At 41.5% G+C, this 22507-nt stretch overlaps 1 protein-coding gene across 2 annotated transcripts in view; it reads left to right on the top strand.

Annotated features, from left to right (window-relative positions):
* Positions 1-22507, top strand: part of TGFBR2 (transforming growth factor beta receptor 2) — a 63008-nt gene that overhangs the window by 24418 nt on the left and 16083 nt on the right. For both annotated transcript variants that reach the window (XM_076331136.1, XM_076331135.1), the window contains exons 2-4: positions 5637-5808; positions 7482-7672; positions 19754-20553. In XM_076331136.1, coding sequence (XP_076187251.1) covers positions 5684-5808; positions 7482-7672; positions 19754-20553 — 1116 coding nt within the window. In that variant the 5' untranslated portion in view covers positions 5637-5683. The remainder of the gene's footprint in view (positions 1-5636; positions 5809-7481; positions 7673-19753; positions 20554-22507) is intronic.

Here is a 22507-nt window from a genome sequence, read left to right as displayed (position 1 = left end):
AAGATCAAAAGGAAATCTAAGAGGTGAAACACCTTCTGAAGGAAAAAAGGGAGTAAGTTGCTAGGGGCAGACCAGGATGACGTCAGTGATCTGTGACTACATATGATACAGGTCAAGGCAGAGAGATTCTGCGAAAGAATCTGTAGGAATGTGGTTTTCTGGAGTCCTGCCACAGGGACAGTTAAATATCTGGTGAGTTAAACATTTATGGAACCTGTTTTCCTCTGACATATTTTAGTTGTGTGTAAAAGATAGCTCGTATTTGGCTTTACAGAGGCTGTCTCAGCATTCTTGATAATCATTGTTGTTAATCTTAATAGAAACAGTCACAAAAGTCCTGTGCACATGGTAATCCTACTGGGGTAAATCAAAGTTGAGATAAAGGACTGCAGCCCAAAGCAGGGTCCAAGACAGTATGAATTATGTGAGTTTGTACTCACATAGTGAGTATGGGAGCATGTGTCACAGAGTGACACTCCATTTCAACTCATGATGGCATTAAGCTCAGAATTGGCAGCAATAACTGAAAATTTGAAAGTATGTATTTCATACCACTGAAGGTGTTGCCATGGGGGTTACTAGGTGATCTGCAGTGTTGCCAACTACTGTGATTTTATGATGACTAATATGATAGCTGACATTTTTCTTGAAGATCAAGCTCCTGGATTCCAGTGATTTATTTTCTTTTTATCTTTTCATTTTGTAAGTTAGACAGTAATTCCAACCCCCCGCTTATGGCCAAAGTTTCAAAACATGACTCAAATGCACTCTAAGAGTACAGGCAGCAATGGCAAATAAAAGACAACCCAGCAGCTGGGTTTTGGTTGGGTTTGTTTTGGTTTTTTTCCTTCCTTTATTTCCATGATCTCTCTGGCTAGTCTTGCGATTTTGTAACTCATGATTTTTTAATCTTTGGGGTTGATTATGGTTCTATCTTTTCTTTCTTGTATTACTGCAATGAACATAATCAATATAATTAAGAATAACCATGAGGTTATATCCAGGTCTTAAAAGCAAAGCTCGGATCACTCATTTTCCTTGACTCCTTCCCTCCTGCAGTTGATTCATCGGCATCTGTAAGGCAAAGAATGTGCTTTTGCATCATCACAACTCCACTTTCATGATGCTGGCAGTGTCCCCATCACTATCAAAGTTCTGCTGAGGTTATAGATTGTGTACTGGGGGTGGTAGGCAAAACAGAAAAAATGCTGTCTTTAGTACTGTTCCTACAAAACCTGGTGTCTTTCTGTTGGATGGAGAAGGTAATACAGCTTGGACGTTCTTCATAGCTGCTACTGTGCTTTCCAACCACTGAGACATGATGTCATGGAGCTGTGTTCTTTGGGAGAACAAGGACAATCTCCTCCAAGGCTTTCTGATAAAGGCATCCTCCTCCTCGCAGATTTCCATGATGTAGTGGAGTGAAGTCTTAAATTGAAGCCTCTCCCATCAGGTGGAATTCTTTGACAGCAGCTGAGTAGTTGAGTTCTCATCCCAACATCTCCCTCAGCATTTTTTTTTTTTGAAGGGATGGGATCTAGCTGCTCAGCAGTGCTATTTTATATGTATACATGTGCCAGAGGCACTGGATGAAAGAAGAGAAATACAGTAACTATTTTTACAAGATAGGAATAAGAGAAATTGGCTGCTGTTTCTGAAATGCATCCTAAGACATAAATAAAGTTTTCCAGTGTAGATATTCCCAAAAAGACAGCATGTTGGTTTGGGCTTTATTTAAATGTTGTTGGCTTTTGAGAGTTCTGTAATGATACTAAAAAATAAGAGGAATGTAAACTATAGCCTGAGGCCTCAATGAAAGTTACGCATCTACAAACAGCAGACACAAAGCAACAACTTCAAGACAGTCAATAGACTTTGGGTGAGGCATACTGTTTATAAGGTCCTGAGAAATCATAAAAAAGATGTGAACCATAGAGTAAAAATATTGTCCCGCAAGCCTGTTCACCAGTATCCACGGAGTTGATATTTCCTATGTGGCTGCTCTGGTGTCTCTTCCATAATATCCAGCCCACGTGTTGGCTTGCATGTTCCATGCATTTTAACCACGGTGACTGATCTATGCTGAACTGGTTGGTTGAAAGCTTCATAGCAAAGAAACCGTAGCCTTTTATTTGGAGCCCTCTCCATGGACAAGGAAGCAAGGAAAGCTAGAATTAGGCTTCCTGTAGAAGTCAAAATAAGAAAACTAACAGAGAGTAGATGGCAAAACTCACATTTTAGGAGACAAGCACACATTTTAGGATGGCTTGTTTCAGATTTGTAAATCTGTGTTTTCTCCATTGACTTTCCCATTATATCCACTTCTTTTCTTTCATGCAAAATGAAAGATTGCTTCTGTCCGCAGTGTTCAAGTGACTTTGGTTGTCTGAACTGGAGAAAACCTTGAGGAGTTGGCTCATGTGGTATGAAGTGCACAACAGGATAGTCAAGCATTTTTAGAGATGGACATTCAAATGACTACAAGAAGAGGAGCAATCTTGCTGGTCATGAACCACTCACTGCTTGTGGGTCCCTTAGGGAATGAGTGAATACACTTCCCTAGGGAAGAACCCTACCAACTTGTCATTCTCTGGGCAGGATTTTCTTGATTAGAGACAGGTCTGAGTTCATGTGACATGAGACCAATCTTTCCTGGATTTCTGAGTCCTCAGAGGCTAATAGCAGGCTGTAATCAGAAGAGAGTGATGTTGAGGTTCACATCTGGCTCCAGATTTAATCTCAGGCCCTTTGCAGAGGTTGATTTCAGCATCAGTCTGATGGGGGAAAGTCAAACTTGGCTTTAACCCAGTTAGTTTGGAACTAGATGGGTTATCAGAGTGGGCAAAGCCGAGCTGTATTAATGACCAACACACCAACACCTGCTAGAGCAATGTGACAGTATTAGAGAAAGTAAACTGCACTTGCTTTAAATTAGATGCTGAAGCATGGAAGGAAGTTTGTCCACCTGGGCAGTTTATCCAGTACCTTGAACTGTCAGAGGAATGAATAGAGAGGCACTGCACTGTCAGCCTCTATTACAAGAATTTTTGGAAGAAAATTCAAATGTAGTCAGTTCTGGAAGTCCTAAAACCCCTTTAGCTTTTGCCATTAATATAACCTGTTCAGAAATTAGCTGGGCCTAACTACCCAGCTGTTTGCTAGTAATTGAATTAAGGCCTACCACTGTAACTTAGAAACTTAAGGTTTGTGACCTTGCAGCGGATTGCTGCATTCCAGATAGTTGGTTGTTGGGTTTTTTTAATCAAGTTGCTTGGTTTGGAGAGCCCTCCTTGGAAGAGGTCCAAACATATTTTCATACGTTTGTTCCAGTGGGTGAGTCTTGGCAGAACCTGGCATCGCCGGGGACAGCACAGGAAGGAGCCCTGCCTCTCAACAAACATAATGTGCTTGAAGCAGTTTACCTAAGGACCCGCCTTCATGTGGCCTTTAGCTCCAGTGCTGCGGGCACTAGAGAGGACTGAGTCGTGTCTGTGGCAGAGGCATCCATCGCGACACAGCTGCCCAGTGAAACACGGAAACATGTGAGCTCAGAGCTGAAAGCAGTGTAGATGCAGATAAAGTGTTTGCAGTTTAAGCAGTAGATGTCTTTCCCCCGTGCTCAGTTGTGAGCCGCTTGGCACCCTGCCACAGGTTTGCTGTGTGAACTTGGGTGAGTCACTTCACCTCTCCCTTGACATTTGTCTGTATTGTTCATCCAGGCTTTTAGGACCATAGATTGTCTCTTACTGGGTAGAGGGACAGTCCCTCATTATCACGTTATTTTGATCATTAATGGAACCTAAATAAATCAATACAACTATTAGTTTCTTCTCAACATCTGGTAAATAAAAGGTACCATCCAGAAGAGAGGAGCAATTTGCCATAATGATGATTGTATTAACACATATTTTATAGAACACTAGATTCAAGACCTTTTGAGTTCCTACCACACCTACTTCAACGAGGCTTTGTTCTTCTGCATGGCTTCTGGGAGTTGTTGCAACACAAATAATTAAGAACAAGAAATGTTTGCCTGGGGCTTAAAATTCAGCCAGCCTGTAACATGCTGCCAGCATTCTCCACCCAAGTGCTCCCAGTGAGCTCATCATAACCCTCCCCTCTGTGTAGGAGCTTCTTCTATACCATTAAAATCACTGAGAGTTTTGCCACTGATTACAATGGTAGTAAGATCAGACACCCTAGGTCAGTACCAGAGCATGCTAGTCATGAGAAGGATGTATGATTTGGATGAAGAGGGAAGACTTTTCTCTCAGTCCCTCACAATGGCTCAGAAATCCATTGAAATTGTTAGCAAGAGGCCTTTTTATTTTCTTCTGGAAAAAGCATGTATATTTAATTCCTGTAATAAAATATTCTAATGGTAGTAAATAGTGAAGTTCTAGAATGAAAAAATTGATTTCTCAGCTAACGGAGGAGAGAGGGGGAAATTACGAATCCCTGGTTGCCTATTATCGGTTGACTAGCAACATTTGACCACAGAGAGCAATATGAACATAGTTTTAACATGCAGGTGGCTACAAGAGAAGAACTGTGCTATATGAAGCCTAGTATCTCCTTGAAGTGGTTCAACCTACTTTTCCAAATATATTACAAAGTGAGTCAGACTGAAACCGTTGTAGATAGTCTGCTCCACTTCAGATAGTTGCATATTCATTTTAGCTTTAGAAAAAAGTTTATGTTGGCATTTTCTGTTCCTTGTAGTCACACTGGCTTTTCAAAATAGTTTTTGAAATAAAAATATCTTTCCTGAAATTCACACACTGGGACAAAAAATATTTCTTCCCTTACTGCTACCACACTGAAGCAGATGGTGAATACTAAGACTCGGAACCAGTAAGCAAGTAATTCTTCAATGCCTGGGTGCAGAAATGTAGCTGTTGGGTCAAAGTAGACTTCTACAAGACAGACTGTCATTGCAAGTTGGTTTGAGTTCAAGTCCCCTTGAGTTAGCCCAGGAAGACTCCAGTAGCAGATTACATGAGCTGCACAGATGCCCTATTGCATTTCCAGCTTGAGTTTCACCACAACCTCTGGCAGACCATCTACCTTAAGTTGAAAGTCGCTTCCAGCTCTGTGGTTTTCTATGTGAACAGTAATCAGATTAGGGACGACACCCAGGTTATACCTCAGGTTAGTAAAGACAAACTTGCAAAATTCATCACGGTCTGTGTCATAGTGATGTCACCCACCTAATGTGCATTCACACTATGGTATCCACAGTTACTCTGGCACACAGATCATGATGCAACATATTGTACATGGGGGACAGATATGCTGCTTGTGAATAATGCAAATGGGTGAGTGCAGAGTGGTTATTGCAGTGCAAACTGGACTCAGAATAAGCTTGATTCTGCAAATTACAAAGCAACTTTTACTCCCTCTGAAGTCAATAGAATTTTATTTCACTTTTCAAATTCACTTTGATTAACCTGGTCTTGACGCTGTGGCACTTGCCCTGTTGTAAAGAAAATTGGTAGCTGTGAAAGATCAAAGATTTTCTAATTTAAGGTGGGAGGGAATGTTTGCTGCTGATGAAATCCTTATCTTCATAATGAGCAATAATGCAATCTGATAATCTACCATTATTAAGTTTCGTTCTCTTTTTTTTCCTTAAGCTGAAATTACGTCACCTATAGACGGAAGTAAGGAAAATGGATTGCAAATGCCGAACCTATGCAAATTTTGTGACATTAAAGTAACAACCTGCTCGAACCAATATCAGTGCAAGAGCAACTGCAACATCACTGCTATCTGTGAGAAGAATAATGAAGTCTGTGTCGCTATATGGTAAGTTATTTCTTCGTATAGGTGGGGAGGGGAGCACACCCACATTCATCATTACTTAGTACTTTTCTCGATTGCTCTGATATTCAGAATGTCCCTGCTACCTCACCAGGCTTTGCTCTCTTGCTTCCAACTCATATCTGTGCTCAGCATATTGAGAGTTGCTTGAGGTTAACAACAATTCTGATATGAAATGTTCTGGGGATTTTTTTCTTCTAAAGAAGTTCTGTTCCAGCTTATGCTGTTATTGGAAAAGAGGCATGTTTTTGCTCAAGTCATTAAGCTGCATCCACCCACAGCACTCAGAGTAGAAACAGATTTGAGACTCAGAGAGGATTGTGGTGGCATTTGCTGAAGAAAGACAATTCTCTCTCAGGTTTCAAAGTGAACTAGATTATGTAGATCTCTCACAGGAGGCTTATTTACTATATATAGGTAGAAATACTTTCTCTTAATGGTAAAAAAAATCTTCTGTGTATGTAGTGACTCTGATGTAAGCGTGGTGCTTTTTATATAGCATATGTCTAGGTTCAAAGAAATCAAGAGTATATGAAAATGAGTTGTAACACTTTTTTAGGATTCGTTGACTCTAAACTTGCATTCCAGTCTAAAAACTGGGGTTTTGCCCTTCCACAAATGGTAAGCCAATCCTACCAAAGAAAACCAGAAACACTCTTAATGAGTTCATAAGTGAGCAAAAGGAACAGAACTGAGTATTTGCAACATTGCTGCTGATTTAGGAATGTAATTAGAACCACTTACAGAAAGACATAATTAATTCACTTATTGAGGGATTAGTTGTGTCCATTGACTTGAAGAGATGTTCGGCATAATTGGAAGTAGACACTTGAAATGCAGGATCAGTCCAGTGTGCTGTTCCATATTTGTCCTGTGCTCCTTTATTAAGTGGTCGGTGTCTATTATTGCCATACAAAGTGGCTGTAGTGCAATTTAAGATACAATCTGGATTTTTCATGCCAATTTATCCAAAAGGCAAATAAGTTGAGAACTGTAAAGTGCTCTTTGCCTCTGGGTCTTGTGTCAATTAAATGAAATCTGTGGACCAGGACAAAACACAGGAATATGGTCCAGATTATCAGCTGTAAATATTTCCCTGACAGCAAGGCAACTCTAGCTTGCACCAGTTCTATGGTTGGTATTGGGTTTATTTAAAAAAAAAAAAAAGAAAGAAATTGTAAGGATAACTCCTTCAGTGTAGAAATTGTGCTAATTGTAGGCTTCAAAAGCAAAATGAAAAGGCCAAGTCACTAGAAATTCCTCAGATTTTGAGGAAATAATTCAGTTTTTATCATAATTTCCCACAGATTTTTACTGTCTGCACAGTGACCACAAAAACCAAAAGTATGTTCTGAGGTTCACAGCAGTTCATTGAGCATTAGCTTGAATAATTCTGGGTGAGATTTTCAAAGGCACTCATTGGAGCTTAGTGGTAATATGATACGGGAATAGCTGTGCCATTGTACGAATGCCCCAGTGTGAGGACCCCAGACACAGCCAAATTTACCCCATTCAGGAAAGCCGGAAAAGAACATATGATATTCTTTAAATCCCATTTGAGTTCTCAAAAGAGGCAAATTTCGGGCAGGCACAGTCCTGTCTGCTCCCTTTGTAAAATATTCCTTCTTTGATTTCAATTTTCTCCTTTTCATTTTTAGGAGACAGAATGATGAAAATGTGACATTAGAAACAATATGCCATGATCCCCAGAAAACACTGTATGGTCACATCTTGGATGACTCCAGCTCAGAGAAGTGTTTGATGAGGGAAAAGAAGGAAGATGGGGGATTGATGTTCATGTGTTCCTGTACAGGTGAAGAATGCAATGATATGCTCATTTTTCCATCAGGTAGGTTTAATAATTTACCCTGCATTCCTAGGCTATACCTTGCAAGTGATATTAACTGTGTCATACCAATGGACTTTGGAATTGCATTTCGTGGAGGAAAACTTCTAGTGGCAGGAGATATTTTGGTCTCTTCCGAGTCTCACAAAATCTCAACCTTTCTTTTCTGTGTTCAGAGGATATTTGTTCCTGCCAGGCTGTCCGCCTTTTGAAGTAAGTCTGATACTCAGCTCAAGACGTTCCACTTAAAAATTGATGAAAATAAAGATGAAAGCAAGATGTTTAGAGTTGTTCTGTTGACACACCAAAATGCAACATATGCCAGTTACATTATAAAACATAAACAAGAGGCAAATGCCATATTTAAGGTCTTGCCTCTTCTAAAAGGCTGTATTGCCATAGTGTGGCATCTGTCATATACTACTGAGTAACTGACAGGATGTGAATTTAAAGTCAGCTTCTCTGTTGTAACTGACCATCTGCACTTGTTCTGTGGTGGGCTTGAAGTAGGTAGAAGGTTCCTTCACTGGTGGGTATGCTACCTCATGCTTACTACGGCACAAGGACGTTTATGTGAGTTCAGTTAAACCAGTGAAATCCGAGTATAGACCAAATCACAAGTGCATAACCTGTCCCCATTCTACTTCGTGAATGCCTATATAGACCACTGCGAATACAGTAAAGGCAGTGCAGGTGTGTACAGTGCTGGCGGACCTCATGCTGCACACACAGATGTGCATGTGTGCACGCACACACCTCACTGTATTTTCCCCTACCTGCTGGATCCCACAATGATTCTTTTACTAAGACTAAGTCAGGTCTCTCGCAGGCAAGTGTGAGGCCTCCTGTGGAGAAATTGTGTGTACACACTTCTAAATGAGAATGGCAGGCAGAACCCATCCTTATCACCTGTAAGTTCCTCAGAAAAGGATATAATCAAATTCTCGTTATCTGAGATAATGAAGGGTTGGGACACTGTTTCCACTCCTGGGAAGCATGGTGCGTGACTGCACTGGGGCGGACAACTATGTGAGTGGCTTCTAGCTCTCGCTTCCCAGCCCTCCAAGAAGGCTAACAAGTTTAGATTGCAAAACCACACCAGATTAGCCAAAAGCAAGCTAGAAAGTCTTTGCCTCCATTGGCCCAGGCTGTCCATATACAGTGCCACCTCCTCCCCTCTTCCTCATCCCCTCCCCAAGCTTGATTTGAAACCAGACAACCTGACTGCTGATGCATGGTTGTATGACCAGCCCTTACTTGAGTGGGCTTTAAAGGAGTTGGAGTAAATACTGGTACTGATGTGAGCACAAGACCTAATTCTAACAGATTGCCTTGATTTTATTGAAGAGAACGTGTTCCCAGTGAAAAGATCTTACTGTGTTGGCTGTCTAGAGTTTTTATACAAAGCGAACCACACCCTTGTGGATTTTGGCTAATTTGTTATAAATTAGTCACATTATAACTGTTTCTCCTGGAGCTATGTAGCTGAATACAATTGCTCTGACAAATGTGTGTCTTCTGTGTGTATGTTTATGAAAACTGTTCTATGAATTCAACACCAAGTGCCTTCATTCCCATCAACTCTGCAGCCCCCCTCACGCTTCCAGAGCAGCCTAAAAGGAGCTGTAGTATAGATTAAAACCCAGTCTTTTTACCCTAATTCCTTTCACTCTTCAGAGTGGAGCTTTTCCTTCTAGGTCATGTGCTGTAAGCACTCTAGGTGACTCGTGAAAACTGTGCCCTGCATTCACATGTAGTAAGTGAATAACTACAGATAAAAATTAATGTAAAACTTCAGTTTGTAATATTTCCACTTCATTCACAAACACAAGCATTAACTCCAACTGGGAGGGGGGAGAATTGAGGCTTTGTCATTCCTTTTTTATTGTTGTGGATTAGTGTTTCTTTTAAACGAAAACAGCCCCTTTGGGTTGCTTGCCTGGTTAGCCATGGCAGGAAGACAAACGATTTTTACAGTATCAGACATGCGGTTTCCTGTCTGTGTTTAACTTTGAGCAGAACATCACAGCCAGCTGGTCCACGGCTCCTCCAGACAACTAGATAATAGCCTGTAATAATTTTGCCTTTGGAATGACTGTCATCCAGATATATTCTGTACATTGTTCTTGCCTTTTTTTCTCTCTACATTTCTTGTACACCAGAGCAAGAATTTTTGCAGTGTTTTTGCACAACCTATAGTTTTAGAGAGTGGACAAAAGCTAGTCTAAAAAAGCCTGATCAAAAAGTGATTGTACTCATTTATTAGCAGAAACTGAGACAATAAAAATGATTGTGTTTTTTCACCTGATAATTGCAGCCTTTCCTTTCAAGCTATTGCTATAAATGATCAGTGTTCTAGCTCTTCTTCCTCCTGGGTGCACACTTAAGATGCCCAGATTTAGTTTGTTCCTGGTGTTTCTGAGGTAAGGAAGAAAATTGTGGGTAAGGCAACAAGTTCTACTTTCCACCAGAGGTTAGTCACTACGTTCCAGTGATTCACAGCTGAGCTGATATTGCTTTTAGAAGAATTGGTTTATAGCACTGTTGGTTTGTATCAGTCTTGATTGTGAAGGGTAAACCTCCTGACTCCATTTTTAGACACAAACATCTAAAGGTTTTGGGGTAGTGGGAGGTGTTGTGACTCACCCAAGTGTGGCTTTGGAAATGTTTGAACTAGTTACATCCAAATCAAATGCCTGTTTCTTGTATTGACTTTCATTTAAATTGCCTAATGTGTCTGTAGTTCTGCTGTGTCAGGGGGCTTCTGACCCTGATTCAGATCCCTGGCATTTCAGGCCATGGGCAGCTGGTGGAAAATACTGTGCACAGAATCACTCCAAACAATGTTCTGTAGTTCTTGGAGAAATAATATACAGGAGACAGGTAGCCATTGCAAATCTGACTACTCTGTGTTTATTTTTTAATCCCTCTCTTTTTTGCCAAACAAAATTGTGGGTGACTGGCAAGCAGCTTACACCCCTGTGGTGGAAAAATGCTTCTCACAGCAAAACTCAATGCCAGTCTGTTTTAATTATTATTTATTCAAATGTCTAATGTCAGTGTTACCAGAAGGCAAAGCCAGGGAGCAAAACCACTGGAAAAGATTAGCCAAAATCAGGGGGGGAAAGGCCCTGGCTGGCTAGAAGTTGGCTAGGTGGCAGGCAGGGGCCTGGTCCTGCTGTCATGGAAAAGATGAGTGCAGGATTGGACTACCAGGATTTTTTCCTCCCTGATGTCTAGTTGTGTCTGGTGGATCTTCTGTATCTTGCTTTGCCTTCTTATGTTTTGACCTGTTGTGATGAACCTGGTCTGTCTGTAGCTGTTTGCACAGTTCCAGGCCTCCCTTGGTGTTTGGGCAGCTTTGTTCCTCAGCCTCCCCTTCGCCACACCATCTCACAGCCTCTATTCATCAGCCAGTGCAAGCATGACAAATGCCTAACAAAGTTGTTCTTTATTAACAATCCTAAGCTATTTGGCTGAGGTCAAGGCTTGTTTACGCAAAGGGACCAAGTAGGACTGTGCTCTTTCCAGCCTCACGTCTGACCCATTCTCCATGGGCAGAGATGACCAGGCACTCATTGTAGCTGCGGAAACGGGATACCTGCATGTTACTCAGTGCATGACCTACCTGCTATGCAGTGCAACTTCTTCCTGTTGTGCAGGCTCGTTCAGACACATTCATTCAGTGGCGTGCAAAAGGGTGACCCCAGCACTGTGAAGACTGCAGACAGGAAAACAAATCCTTTAAGTACAGTTGTCGTTATGTATGCAGTCATTATCCTGGGCATCGAGTTCAAATCCAAGCAAAAATGCAGAGATCTCAAAATTTGGAAACAGGATTTGCAGACCTGTAGCCCAGCTCTATTTGGTTTAGAGTCATTCTAATAATTTACGTGGTGATCCTTTTTCACCCTCACCTGTCTTGCCATGCTATGCAGATCTCCATGCAGTTTGCAACTGATGTGCCTGTTGGATTGGTCAGGTAGTCGCTGTTTATTCCTCATGTACTGAAAGATGAGGTCATTATTTCGGGCATTCCCACCGCACCGGGTCATAATATGGGAGAAACCTTTAGCAGCAACAATGTGTACAAGTTTTAATGATTATCTGAATCATCCAAACAGTTGCCTTGAAATATCAAAACTTCAGTGATAGAGGTGACTGACAGGTCAGCAAGAGTTTATGAGAATAATGAAGCTAATTGGGAAAGTGTGTCGGGGGAAGGGTGTTCTGCTGCTAACAATCTTCACATTGATCATGGTTTTACTAAGTTTGCTAATTGAGAGTGTAAGAGACGTAAGTATTTGATTAATCAATTCTGGCTGAGTCATTTGCCCGAACAAATTACAGCCTATGGATTTGCAGTGTGTCAAGTGCTGTGATTGCTCACTGTGTACGGTTGTTACCTGGGAGACCTGGTATTGTTCTGCTGCCTGAACCACCGCAAGCATGCCTGCGTGGTGCCTTCTCCTGTGCTCAGATCGCAGGAGATATGGATAATGTTTTAGAATTTCCTTAACTTGGTATCTCTCGCTTGTCTCTAACATGTTGCCCCTGTCTTTTCCTTTCTTTCTCTCCTCTTCCTTTCCTTACTAGAGTCAAAGCGTTAGTGATTTTACTTGACTACATAGGAGGATCTCAGACTTAAAAGCAGACTTAAGACCTGTGCACAAACAGCCGCCAGGCCATAAATACTCATGTGATGAGTTGTCCAGTGCTCAAGGAACAGCAGAAGGGAGATGATTACAGCTGGACTGCTTCCAAGTGGATTTTAACAAAGGCTTTCATTAATCTGTTTTTCTGTTATCCAACTAACACGTTCAGAAGGTAACTGTCTTCCAGCTGCCCCGTGAAAGAGGTCAGTAGCATTACACAACGTTGCACAGAGCCTCTCACCGCTTGTATATTGGCATTGTTCTCTATGTTTCCTCTTAGGTATTTGCAGCCACAGAGTCCCACCCAATGCCTGCAGCTGTATGTAACCAAAGGAGAGGCTGTCTAATACTGAACATCTGATTCACTTAGCGGGATAGAAAGGAAATAGAATGGAAAGAGGCAAAAGAAGCCAAAATTTTGTTTTGCTCTGTATTATTTATATTGTTTGCTTCCTAGGAAAATAACCATGCAGAGCTCAGTTACAGATTTGTGTAAAAACAAACTAGGCAGAGCTCTTCCAGTCTGGTTGGCATATTTGTTACAATTTGCATCACTTGAGAGCTTAATAAGTGTGGGAATGTGGCCAACCTTTTATCAGGTTGTCATGGAAGAGACTTTAATAATTACAGACAGAAACAAACTGTAACTAACACTGGCAACATAATATTTTGGGAAAGGTTGGAGGGGTGAAACTCAGGCTGAGAATAAAAATAGTGGTTAATGTGTGGCATCTGTTGGAACATATTGAAACTGGAGAGATTGATTTGTTCCAGAAAACCACCAGCAAACAGCAGCAGACACCGAGTTGTATAACTGAGGCATGTATCACAGAAACACAGTCACATCATGTAAAGTTAGAATATGTCGGCTTTCATATTGCTGAGTAGGAAAGCTCAGCTACAAAAGTCAAAATGTGTGAGAGATGCCATGTACACACAGTGAAGTGACCTCTTAGAATGGGAGAGATAAGAAGGGAATGCATCCAGGGGTGGGAGATTTTAAACAAATGGGTGCTGTGCCAGCAAACCAAGGAATTACACTTTCTAGCCAGCGGTGAGGGAATAAAACAGCAACAAACTATTTGTTCTGTCTTGGAGCTTAAGAGTTTCTTAAACCTCCTGGGTGCCGAATAGCATACTTGGCAATCAGTTGAAAAATGAAATTCTGCTTACAATAGATAAAATATCCATTACATCATTGCTGCCCAGCCTTTTCACTGAAGTAAGCCACCCAGAGGCAATCAAGTTGCCTGCTTCCCGCCCCCGTGACTAAGATGCAGCCACTCCCATCAGGTGACAGACGCATATGCATGACTCTTCCAACATGTAACACGTATAACTGGGTCACATAACAGGATTTTCCCCAGGCATAACAGAGATGTCTTGAGTCCTGATCACCCTGATCATGGGTAGTCATGTGCCAGGGGCAAAGCTGCTGGCCCCCACGGGAGAGCAGCAGTGAGTGTGCCACAGCTCCCCAAAACTGCTCATACCTTTGCCTTACTACCTCTCAGGAAAAGAGGTAAGTGGTAGCCTGCATTAAGTGCTTTAAGGGCTGGGTCTGGTTTGCCAGCCATATGTTGACTGCAGAGCAATATTCAGGCTGGCAAATAACCAAAAGGTCAAGTGAATGCATTCCCACACCTTTGAGCAAACATCCTTAGGGCCCAAATTCTGAGCCATGAGGATGGCAGTGCTTTAGAAAGACAGCTTTAGAAACAGGCTCTAGAGATGGCTTTACCTTGTCACTTCTACTATCTTTGAGCCCCTATAGCAGGCCAGGCAGACCTGCCAACTACTGGAGCTAGTGCCTCTCCAGAAGGCTGCTTCAGCAGATACTGTGTTCTGAATACTCTGGCAATATCCTCATTAGACTAAAAGGTGAAGATGTACAGCTCAAACGAAAGTTACTGGCCTTGACACACTTGGTTTACCTAGTCCAAAAAAATTCTTGTCAAATTCAGGAACTGGCTGTAGGAATTTAACTTTCAGGAAAGTCTACAAGAAATGTCAGGGTTTATTTTCCACTGGATAGCAAGATAGAGTCCACTCTGGTTTTAAAATCTAGTAATCTCTGTCTTCTGCCATCAGATGGTTCAGCATAGAGCTGAGGGAGGGGTGGAACTGATTTCCTGCCCCACAAACTATTAAGTTGAAAAAAAATTCTTCATCTCCAGCAAGGATGGAAAATTACAATGTTTCCAAGAAACTGTCAAGATAAAAAAATGCAGGTTAGTTTGAGGTGCAGCATTTGAGTTTGATTACTTCCAAGTATTTTGTGTCAGGATCAGGCATTTTCCTAAGGAAAAAGCCCCCCTCCTCCAATAAAAAAGCTCCCTACCCCCATCCACAAAGCCCAAAAAATGATGCCTGTAAAATTAGCAGAAGTTTTTAAACATAAAAATTGGATCACTTTCGTCTTCAAGATAGGGGTTTCAGGGAAAAGTACAGGAATGTCAGAAGCAGAGTTTCTGTTTTGAAAATCAACACTTCCCATCTAAATATGTTTTGTTGAACATTTCCAAGCCATTTTAATTCTAAAAAGACCAAAATCAGGAAGGTACATGAGACACTGAACTACAGAATTTCATTGTCACTTGAGGATTCTTCAATAGAGATAAACTAAGTTACCCCAAACAGCTGCTCAGAGTGGAACTTCATTTCACTGGAAATTAAACATTTTATGGAATTAGTTTTCATCCAGAAAGTAGCACTAAAGAGATGGGCAGACTATTCTGTATTTTATTGCCTAGCGTCTTGCCCAGAAATCGGTATTCATGTAAGGTTCAAACTCACATTTGCCTGATTCAGAATAATCAGAGATGAAAAGGCCTTCCCTGAATCAAACAGAGCAGGACTTGAACTTGGAGCTCCCATACCCCAGACTAGTCCCCTCACTGGTGGGGATTCAGCACTTACATCTCTTGCCAAATTGCAACATTTGAACAGAATTCTGTTTATGCAAAAACATTCAAAAAGTGTTAGTTTTCATTCCAGTGTGGAATTGAAACCAAACTTTGAAACCTCAGAATTGCTGCAAAACAGAGTTGTCCTCCAGTCAGCTCAAAGGGCTGCTTTGTGTCTCAGGAGCTTGCAAAATAACTAGATCACAGCGCCGGGTCTGAGCCCATATTTTGTGACTGTGTGTTTCTGGGGGGGTTTAAGACACTAGACAAGCTTGCAATACCTCAGCGTCAATATGTTTAACCTGAGTTCTGCCAATATCATATATATTCTTGCCCTGCTGTGTGGCTTTGACTAGCAGTTGAATAGGCAACAACTTTAGAACTCGCACAAGCAGCAAACAGCACTGAAGTCGTTCTGTCAGGACTGGCTGTGCATTTCTGCTGCCCTGTGCATTAAAGTGCGGGTCCTAATTTTATTGCCATTGTTTTATTTCTTGTTTCCAAAGTTCAGTGACACCGGAGTTCAATCAAAGGCACCCAATCCAACCTAAAGAATTTACAGGCAAAGCGCTGTTGTGCTTTGAAGCTTCCTGACTGAACAGGGGCTGTACAGTGTTTCCATTTTCCTTGGCACCTGAGCCCTGTTCCCTAAAGGCTTAGGTAGTGTTAAGGGTTGTGCAGAGGTTTGTGCTTAGTTTAAACCGCATACAGGAAGCTTTCTTTTAGCTCAACTTCTCTATTGTTATGCTATATTAATAGGCTCTTTTGAAGCTTAAGAAAGGACTGATCTGCCTAAATAATAGTTCTGGGTGGGGAAAGTTATTTAGGAGCATGTTTGCAAAACCTGAAAGGCTATTTCATTTAACCATTTCCTTGCCTGCCTGTGCAGCCAGGTTTTGCTCATTCCGGTGCTCAGAAAGAGGAAGCTGCACTCCCATTTTTGAAATTATGGGGTTTGAGTCATAGGTATTTATTTATAAGCAAATGAACATATTTATTCTTAGATCCCTGTAGTCAAGCCAGAAAATGTTGGCTAGCCGCTATACAAACATACAGATATGCTCTGAATTTTGATCCTGCCCTGACTTTGTACACAGATTCAACAGAGAAGTACCCCAACCTTTTGCTGGAAGGGGTGATTTTGTTCTGCTCATATCAGCAGTCAAAATCAAAGGCAGTTCCAGAAGTGCCTTGCTCGGACCAGCCCTCAGTGCCACCAGCTCTTTGCTGCTGCTGTCCCCTTTAATTCTGCTGGCAGGCAGCTCAGTCCCCTTCTTCTAAGCTCAGGGTTCAGCCTCGTCAGTCCTGACACCCAGTTCTCCCTGCTGGGTGCTCATTCTTGCACTTCTCAAGCCTTGAGTGGGACCTGTCTAGTGTCTTAAAAACTGAAAATGAGCACACCCTTCGTCCCTGCTGCTTTAGGTGGGGATGTGCAGCCGTGTGCTTTTCACCCCCTGCCTCCCACTTCCTCCAAGGCATGGTGCCAAAGCAGATGTGTCACTTTGCAGCAGGAGTGCAGGACGATACAGTGCTTAGGGGAAGTGGCCAAACTGCTCAGCTTCTGCTTTGATTAAAATTTTTTTTTTCATTCTTTTTCAAGTGACATTTGCAACATCAACAGTTTCTCCCTTCCACCCAGAAATCCCCCTGCACCACCAGCAGAGCTTTTTCTTTTGCAAAAAGAGGAAAAGCCAAAGGGGCTGTGAAGTCTGCTGGAGACTTCTCAGCTGTAGGCCAAAATAATACAGCCTGCTCTAGAGCATTATAGGAATGATCGGAGACCCTCAGACAGGTAGCCATAACAGTCAAGGATTGGCGGCTTTGAGTGAGTTTCTTCTCAGTTAGAGCCGAACATGCACCCAACTACCTCCAACTGCTTGGACTCATGGGGAGAAATTTGAAAGAGAACTAATACATCTTGGGTTTTTTCTCCCTCATTTAGAAAGACATTTGTATTTCAAAAATCTGGGCTACATATTGCACCACTGTGGCAAAGAAAAAGGGCTTGAAGGGCCCTAAAGAGGCATGTTCATCGTTGTTAAAAAGTATACTGTATGATATAGATGACATATTACTCAGTTTCAAGAGCAGAGCCCAAACTTCAAGCATGCTTTCCTGTGGTCAAGAAAAAAAAAAACCAAAACAACAGAACTCCAAACATTCATCAAAACTATTTTATCTGATTGTTACAGATCATAGTGGCGTTCATGCAGTTGTGGCCTGCTTGCAGCCAAAACTCCGAAATGGCCATCCCATAACATAGTCAGTTCTCTTCCACTGGGGTGTTTCCCAGTGGAAACAAGTTCTTTATAAAGCAGATTTTCTGAGAGCGAAGAATGCTCATGGGAGTAAGCAATGCAAATCTTCTGTTTACTGACAGTGACATTAGACTTTCTAAATATATTCCTCCAGTAAGGGCCATAAAAACCTGGGGTTTTTTTTCCCCTGTTCAACATGTTGAGAAGCAGAAGGGATGCCTGTAATCTGTGATGAACTTTTAAGTATTTTTTTTATTTAAAAGTTAAAAAGTTTCAAATTTACTAACATTTTGTTGCCAAAGGAAATCACTTGAGAATAAGGATTTGTGGTTTGCATAGATGTGGAAGAAGGGATTGGCTTAAAAGATTCTTTTGCATAAATGAAGGAAATACATTATTTGTAGGTGCTGCTAGTGAATGCCACTGACCTGTGCTAGCTGGGAATGTCAGTGCTAGAAAGGCACTTCCTCTTCCTTGAAACCCTGTGAGAGAGGCTAGGATTTAATTACTTGCTCTACATCTGGTTGATGAACCTTTCAAACAGAGGAAGCACATCCTGGTTCAGGATTCAGGCCTTCTTCCAAATCAAGAAGAACATACTCTTCAGATGTCCCGTCACCTGCCTTTTGAATAGCTGATGGCTCCTGCTGCTTGCCAGCTAACTGTGTTACCAATGGAAAAGTGATTATATGTGAAATTGAAGGGTCAGAGGTACTTCTTGTTCTAACTGTAAACTCTTTTCCGCCACGCCTTTCAGCATTGCTCACCTTCATTTTGAGAGGCACAGATTAGGGGAAACAGAGGTTAGTGGCTAATGTAGTTAGTGGCAACTTCCCTTCGGAGCTTGTTAAGCTTTTCTTTTTCTTATTGACTTATTTGGCCCGATACACAGAACCTGAGTCAGTGACATTGCTGTAAGCATCCGCCAGAGTGCCATGCTGCCAACACAAGCCACTTGCTTAACTCTAGTTGCAGCTTCAGTTGTTTTAGTTCATTTAGGTTAGACTCCCAGGGCTTCTTCCAATTAATCCCCTCCCTCATGGAAAGATAATATAGTACATTTGCTCTGACTCAAAGGAAGAAATAGACGGGGAGAGAACGTTTCCACATGTCCAATCAAATCCGGTTCAGATAAACTCTGACCCTCCTTCTCTAATCTTTTTTCAGAATAAAACTGTTCTCTTTCAAACTGTTCACCTTCCCAAAAAATTCCCCAAACTGAACTAGAAGGGTCACATCTAGAGGTGATAGATCTCTCGCCTCTAGAACCAGAGGCATTGTTGGTTCTGTACCAACAATGGTACAGAATGGTTCTGTACCATTTCCAGAACATCTCCCTGTTGTAGAATATGTCTCTATTGTTCTTCTATTCCCTATCCCTATATGTTCCACCTAAGAGTACGTTAGTGTGTGGACTACACCAGCTGAGTTTGGAGTGAACCGTCAACTGCTTTACAACAAAACAGCCAGTGTACAGCCAGCAAGTGACACACAGAGGATGTTTTCAGTTACATAAATCCATGCAAAAAGTACATGGGGGGTGACAGTTCTCAGATGTGTCATACATGCCTGATTGTGCCTGCAAGAGTCAAACACCTGTGTACACGCAGGTGTTTGAATTTGTTCTAGCAACACTCTTTCACATACATCAAAGTATCAGAATCAGTTTTGTTTTTCAGATGTGTATGCAGACATACATATTGCGCCTGAATATTAGCCTGCAGTAGTTGTGTGCGGACAGGGTTCCTGAAGATGTCTTTACACAGATCCCACTGAAATATACTGGATCCAGAGTGATAACTGGGCAAGCGGGAATTCACATGCTGCATTGTCTATTTATTTATCAATCCAGTTCTTAGAAAAATTAATGTGTTCTAGTAATTACTGGTTAAAGGGGCAGATCTGTCAAGAATACATTGACAGAATAAGTGCAGGAGACTTTGGCTATTGTATTCAGGAAAGTGAAGATTTCATCCATAATGTATTAAGAGCCTGAGAGAAGAACAAAGCTATTAAATTACATTAGGTTCTTGCTCATTCAGTTCTGGCTTTTTATAAAATAAGCAGGCAGGGAAGTCCTGGTAAGTGGAGGCCTATATACCAAACAACATTTTGAGGTAAGAAAGCAGTGATAATTTTTATTATTTACTGTTAGTGGAGGAGATCATGTATTGCACTCTGGATAAAAATTATAATTATTGACAGTCTCCTGTATACATAAAGCTATTATATCATTTAATGTATGCCTTCTGTTCTTCTTTACAGATGACCCTCATAAGCCAGAGGAGAAAGATGAAATTTCCAAAGTCACAATCATAAGTCTTGTCCCATTACTGGTGATCTCTGTTGCTGTGATTGTTATCTTTTATGCCTACCGCACTCATAAGAAGAGAAAGCTCAACAAGGCATGGGAGAAGAATGTTAAGCCCAGGAAACATAAGGACTGCAGTGATGTTTGTGCCATTATGTTAGATGATGACCGCTCAGACATCAGCTCTACCTGTGCCAACAACATCAACCACAACACAGAACTGCTGCCCATTGAGTTGGATGTTGTTGTTGGCAAAGGAAGGTTTGCTGAAGTGTATAAAGCCAAATTGAAGCAAAACACATCGGAGCAGTATGAAACTGTGGCAGTCAAGATTTTCCCCTATGAAGAATATGCTTCCTGGAAAACTGAGAAAGACATTTTTTCAGATGTAAACCTCAAGCACGAGAACATCCTCCAATTCTTGACAGCAGAGGAGCGTAAGACAGATCTTGGTAAACAGTATTGGTTGATCACTGCCTTCCATGCTAGAGGAAACTTGCAGGAATATCTCACACGGCACATTATCAGCTGGGAGGACCTCTGGAAACTGGGTGGGTCCTTGGCCCGAGGGATTGCCCATCTGCATAGTGATCACACACCCTGTGGTCGCCCCAAAACACCTATCGTGCACAGAGACCTGAAGAGTTCCAACATCCTGGTGAAAAATGATTTAACCTGCTGTCTCTGTGACTTTGGGTTATCCCTGAGACTGGACCCTTCTCTGTCTGTGGATGACTTGGCTAACAGTGGGCAGGTAAGTCAAAAGTTTGAAGCGGGGGGTGTTGTACCAGTTGGTGTGTCAGTTCCTGGGGTGAAAAGAGGAAGAATTCTATGTTGCCATATTTATTTAAAATCTTAAAAAATGAAAGTGACAGTATTTATAAACAAAGAGGCTCTAAACGTAACATTAAAGCTACAGTGAGAAATGTGCAATGAAGGTTTTTTTATGATCAGAGAGCTGCATATGTATACAAGACAACCATCCTCTTTATACACTTATACTAAGTGTGTATGAGCTCGTTAGCAACTGTTTGTGGTGCTGCTGCAGTGCACACACACACATATGATAAGGATGTGCTTCACATTGTGAGGTTGTGCCACAGTTTTCATGCCTGATGGCATTACAGTTTTGTGTGAGGAGACCCACTCCTGGTGTATCCCAGCATATGTGAAGTCAGTCTTCTATCTTTGAGAGGCATAAGCAGATAACTAGAGTGATAGATAATAAGTCTAAAAGGCCAAAAATAAACTTGTTTAAGATTATGGCACTTTCTCCAAATGCAAGAATCTCAAATAAAAGTAATTGCCCTGTTGTTGCTTTTTCAACTAATTAACATGGATAATGCTCATCTACTTCACAAGGATGCCAGGAGGATGTTTATGAATGCTTTGAAGATGAAATTTTTCAAGTAAATCTCTAAATATTGGCTCTTCTAATGAAAACTCCCGTATAAATTCAGACCATTTGTTAAGTTAATTAATTCATAATTATTTAATTATACATATATTTATACATGTATTTTTATATTTATATTTTCATACATAGGTACCATCAAAGCCTGTCCATTTACACTGACTTTTACTTCACATGGAACTAATATTTTGATTTAGAACATTTTCAGGGACACTTCTTCAGTCAGTAGTGCTCTGTGAAGTTCATGGGAGCTTTGCTGTTGTTTATCTAATGAAGTTCTGTCTTTGAAAGTCTCCTTAGTGAGCGGCAACTGTCCTGATCTCATTTTGAAAGGGTTTATTAACCAGCACCGGCAATGATAACCAAGGAAGCTGTATTTAAAATAATACAAACATCACTCACAATTACATCTAATTTCTCTCCAGCATGCCAGACCTTTTTGGAGTTCAGGGAAGTCATACCATATTGTAAGTCATAAGACTGGTTCCATTTGGAATAAAGTGAAAACAGAGTATTCAGCAGTGTAAGGCAGGTGCTCTGAAACTCAGCCCCACAGACACTTTGATTGCTTAAAGCCAACTCATATTTTAAGCTGATTTCTCTGGCATTGCTCACAGACACTTGAAAGTAGGAGGGTAGCATTGATACTGCCACTTCCACAGTCCACACCGACACTGACGGCAGAGTACAGTGCTGCCCAGAGCAGGTTACTGCTTTGGAATCGGTGTCCTTGGGCACTGGTGATGAGGCCCACTGTTTTACTTTGTTTAGCTTCATTGAATTTGTTTGAGGGTGACCTAGCTAGTGTCATTCTTCTCTGTGAGGAGGAGTAAGATGATGTGAAGTGGCTCCACTTCAACCTCCACCTTGTTTCTTCTGGGCACACAGGCACCACCCACTCAAATTCTCCAACATGCCAACTTCAGTGCTGCAGCTTTTGCTAAAGGGGTCTTGCACCAGAATTTGCCTTATGCATAATTTCTAAACTTTACCCTTTGACTCAAACCTTTCCTACCAGGAGGTCCAATCTTTGAAGGTATATAATGGAGCTGACCCAAATCTTAAATCAAGGAAACCTCCAGCTTCCTATGAAATAGATAAAAGAGTGTAAGTATTTTACCATTTTTCTGGTCAGCCTTAGTAATATTCAAGGCAAGTTGTTGGGGTTACAAAGCCATTTTCTTTCCCATCTACCCAACTACCTTCCATATCCTGCAAATGTAGCCGTTATTGACCATACAGTACCAGTGCCCTTAGTGACTGGCTGAAACCGTCTTTTTCCCCATTAGAACCT

Source organism: Aptenodytes patagonicus, chromosome 2, assembly GCF_965638725.1.
Source record: "Aptenodytes patagonicus chromosome 2, bAptPat1.pri.cur, whole genome shotgun sequence".
Classification (NCBI taxonomy): domain Eukaryota; kingdom Metazoa; phylum Chordata; class Aves; order Sphenisciformes; family Spheniscidae; genus Aptenodytes; species Aptenodytes patagonicus.
This window is presented reverse-complemented; position numbering and strand designations above follow the sequence as displayed.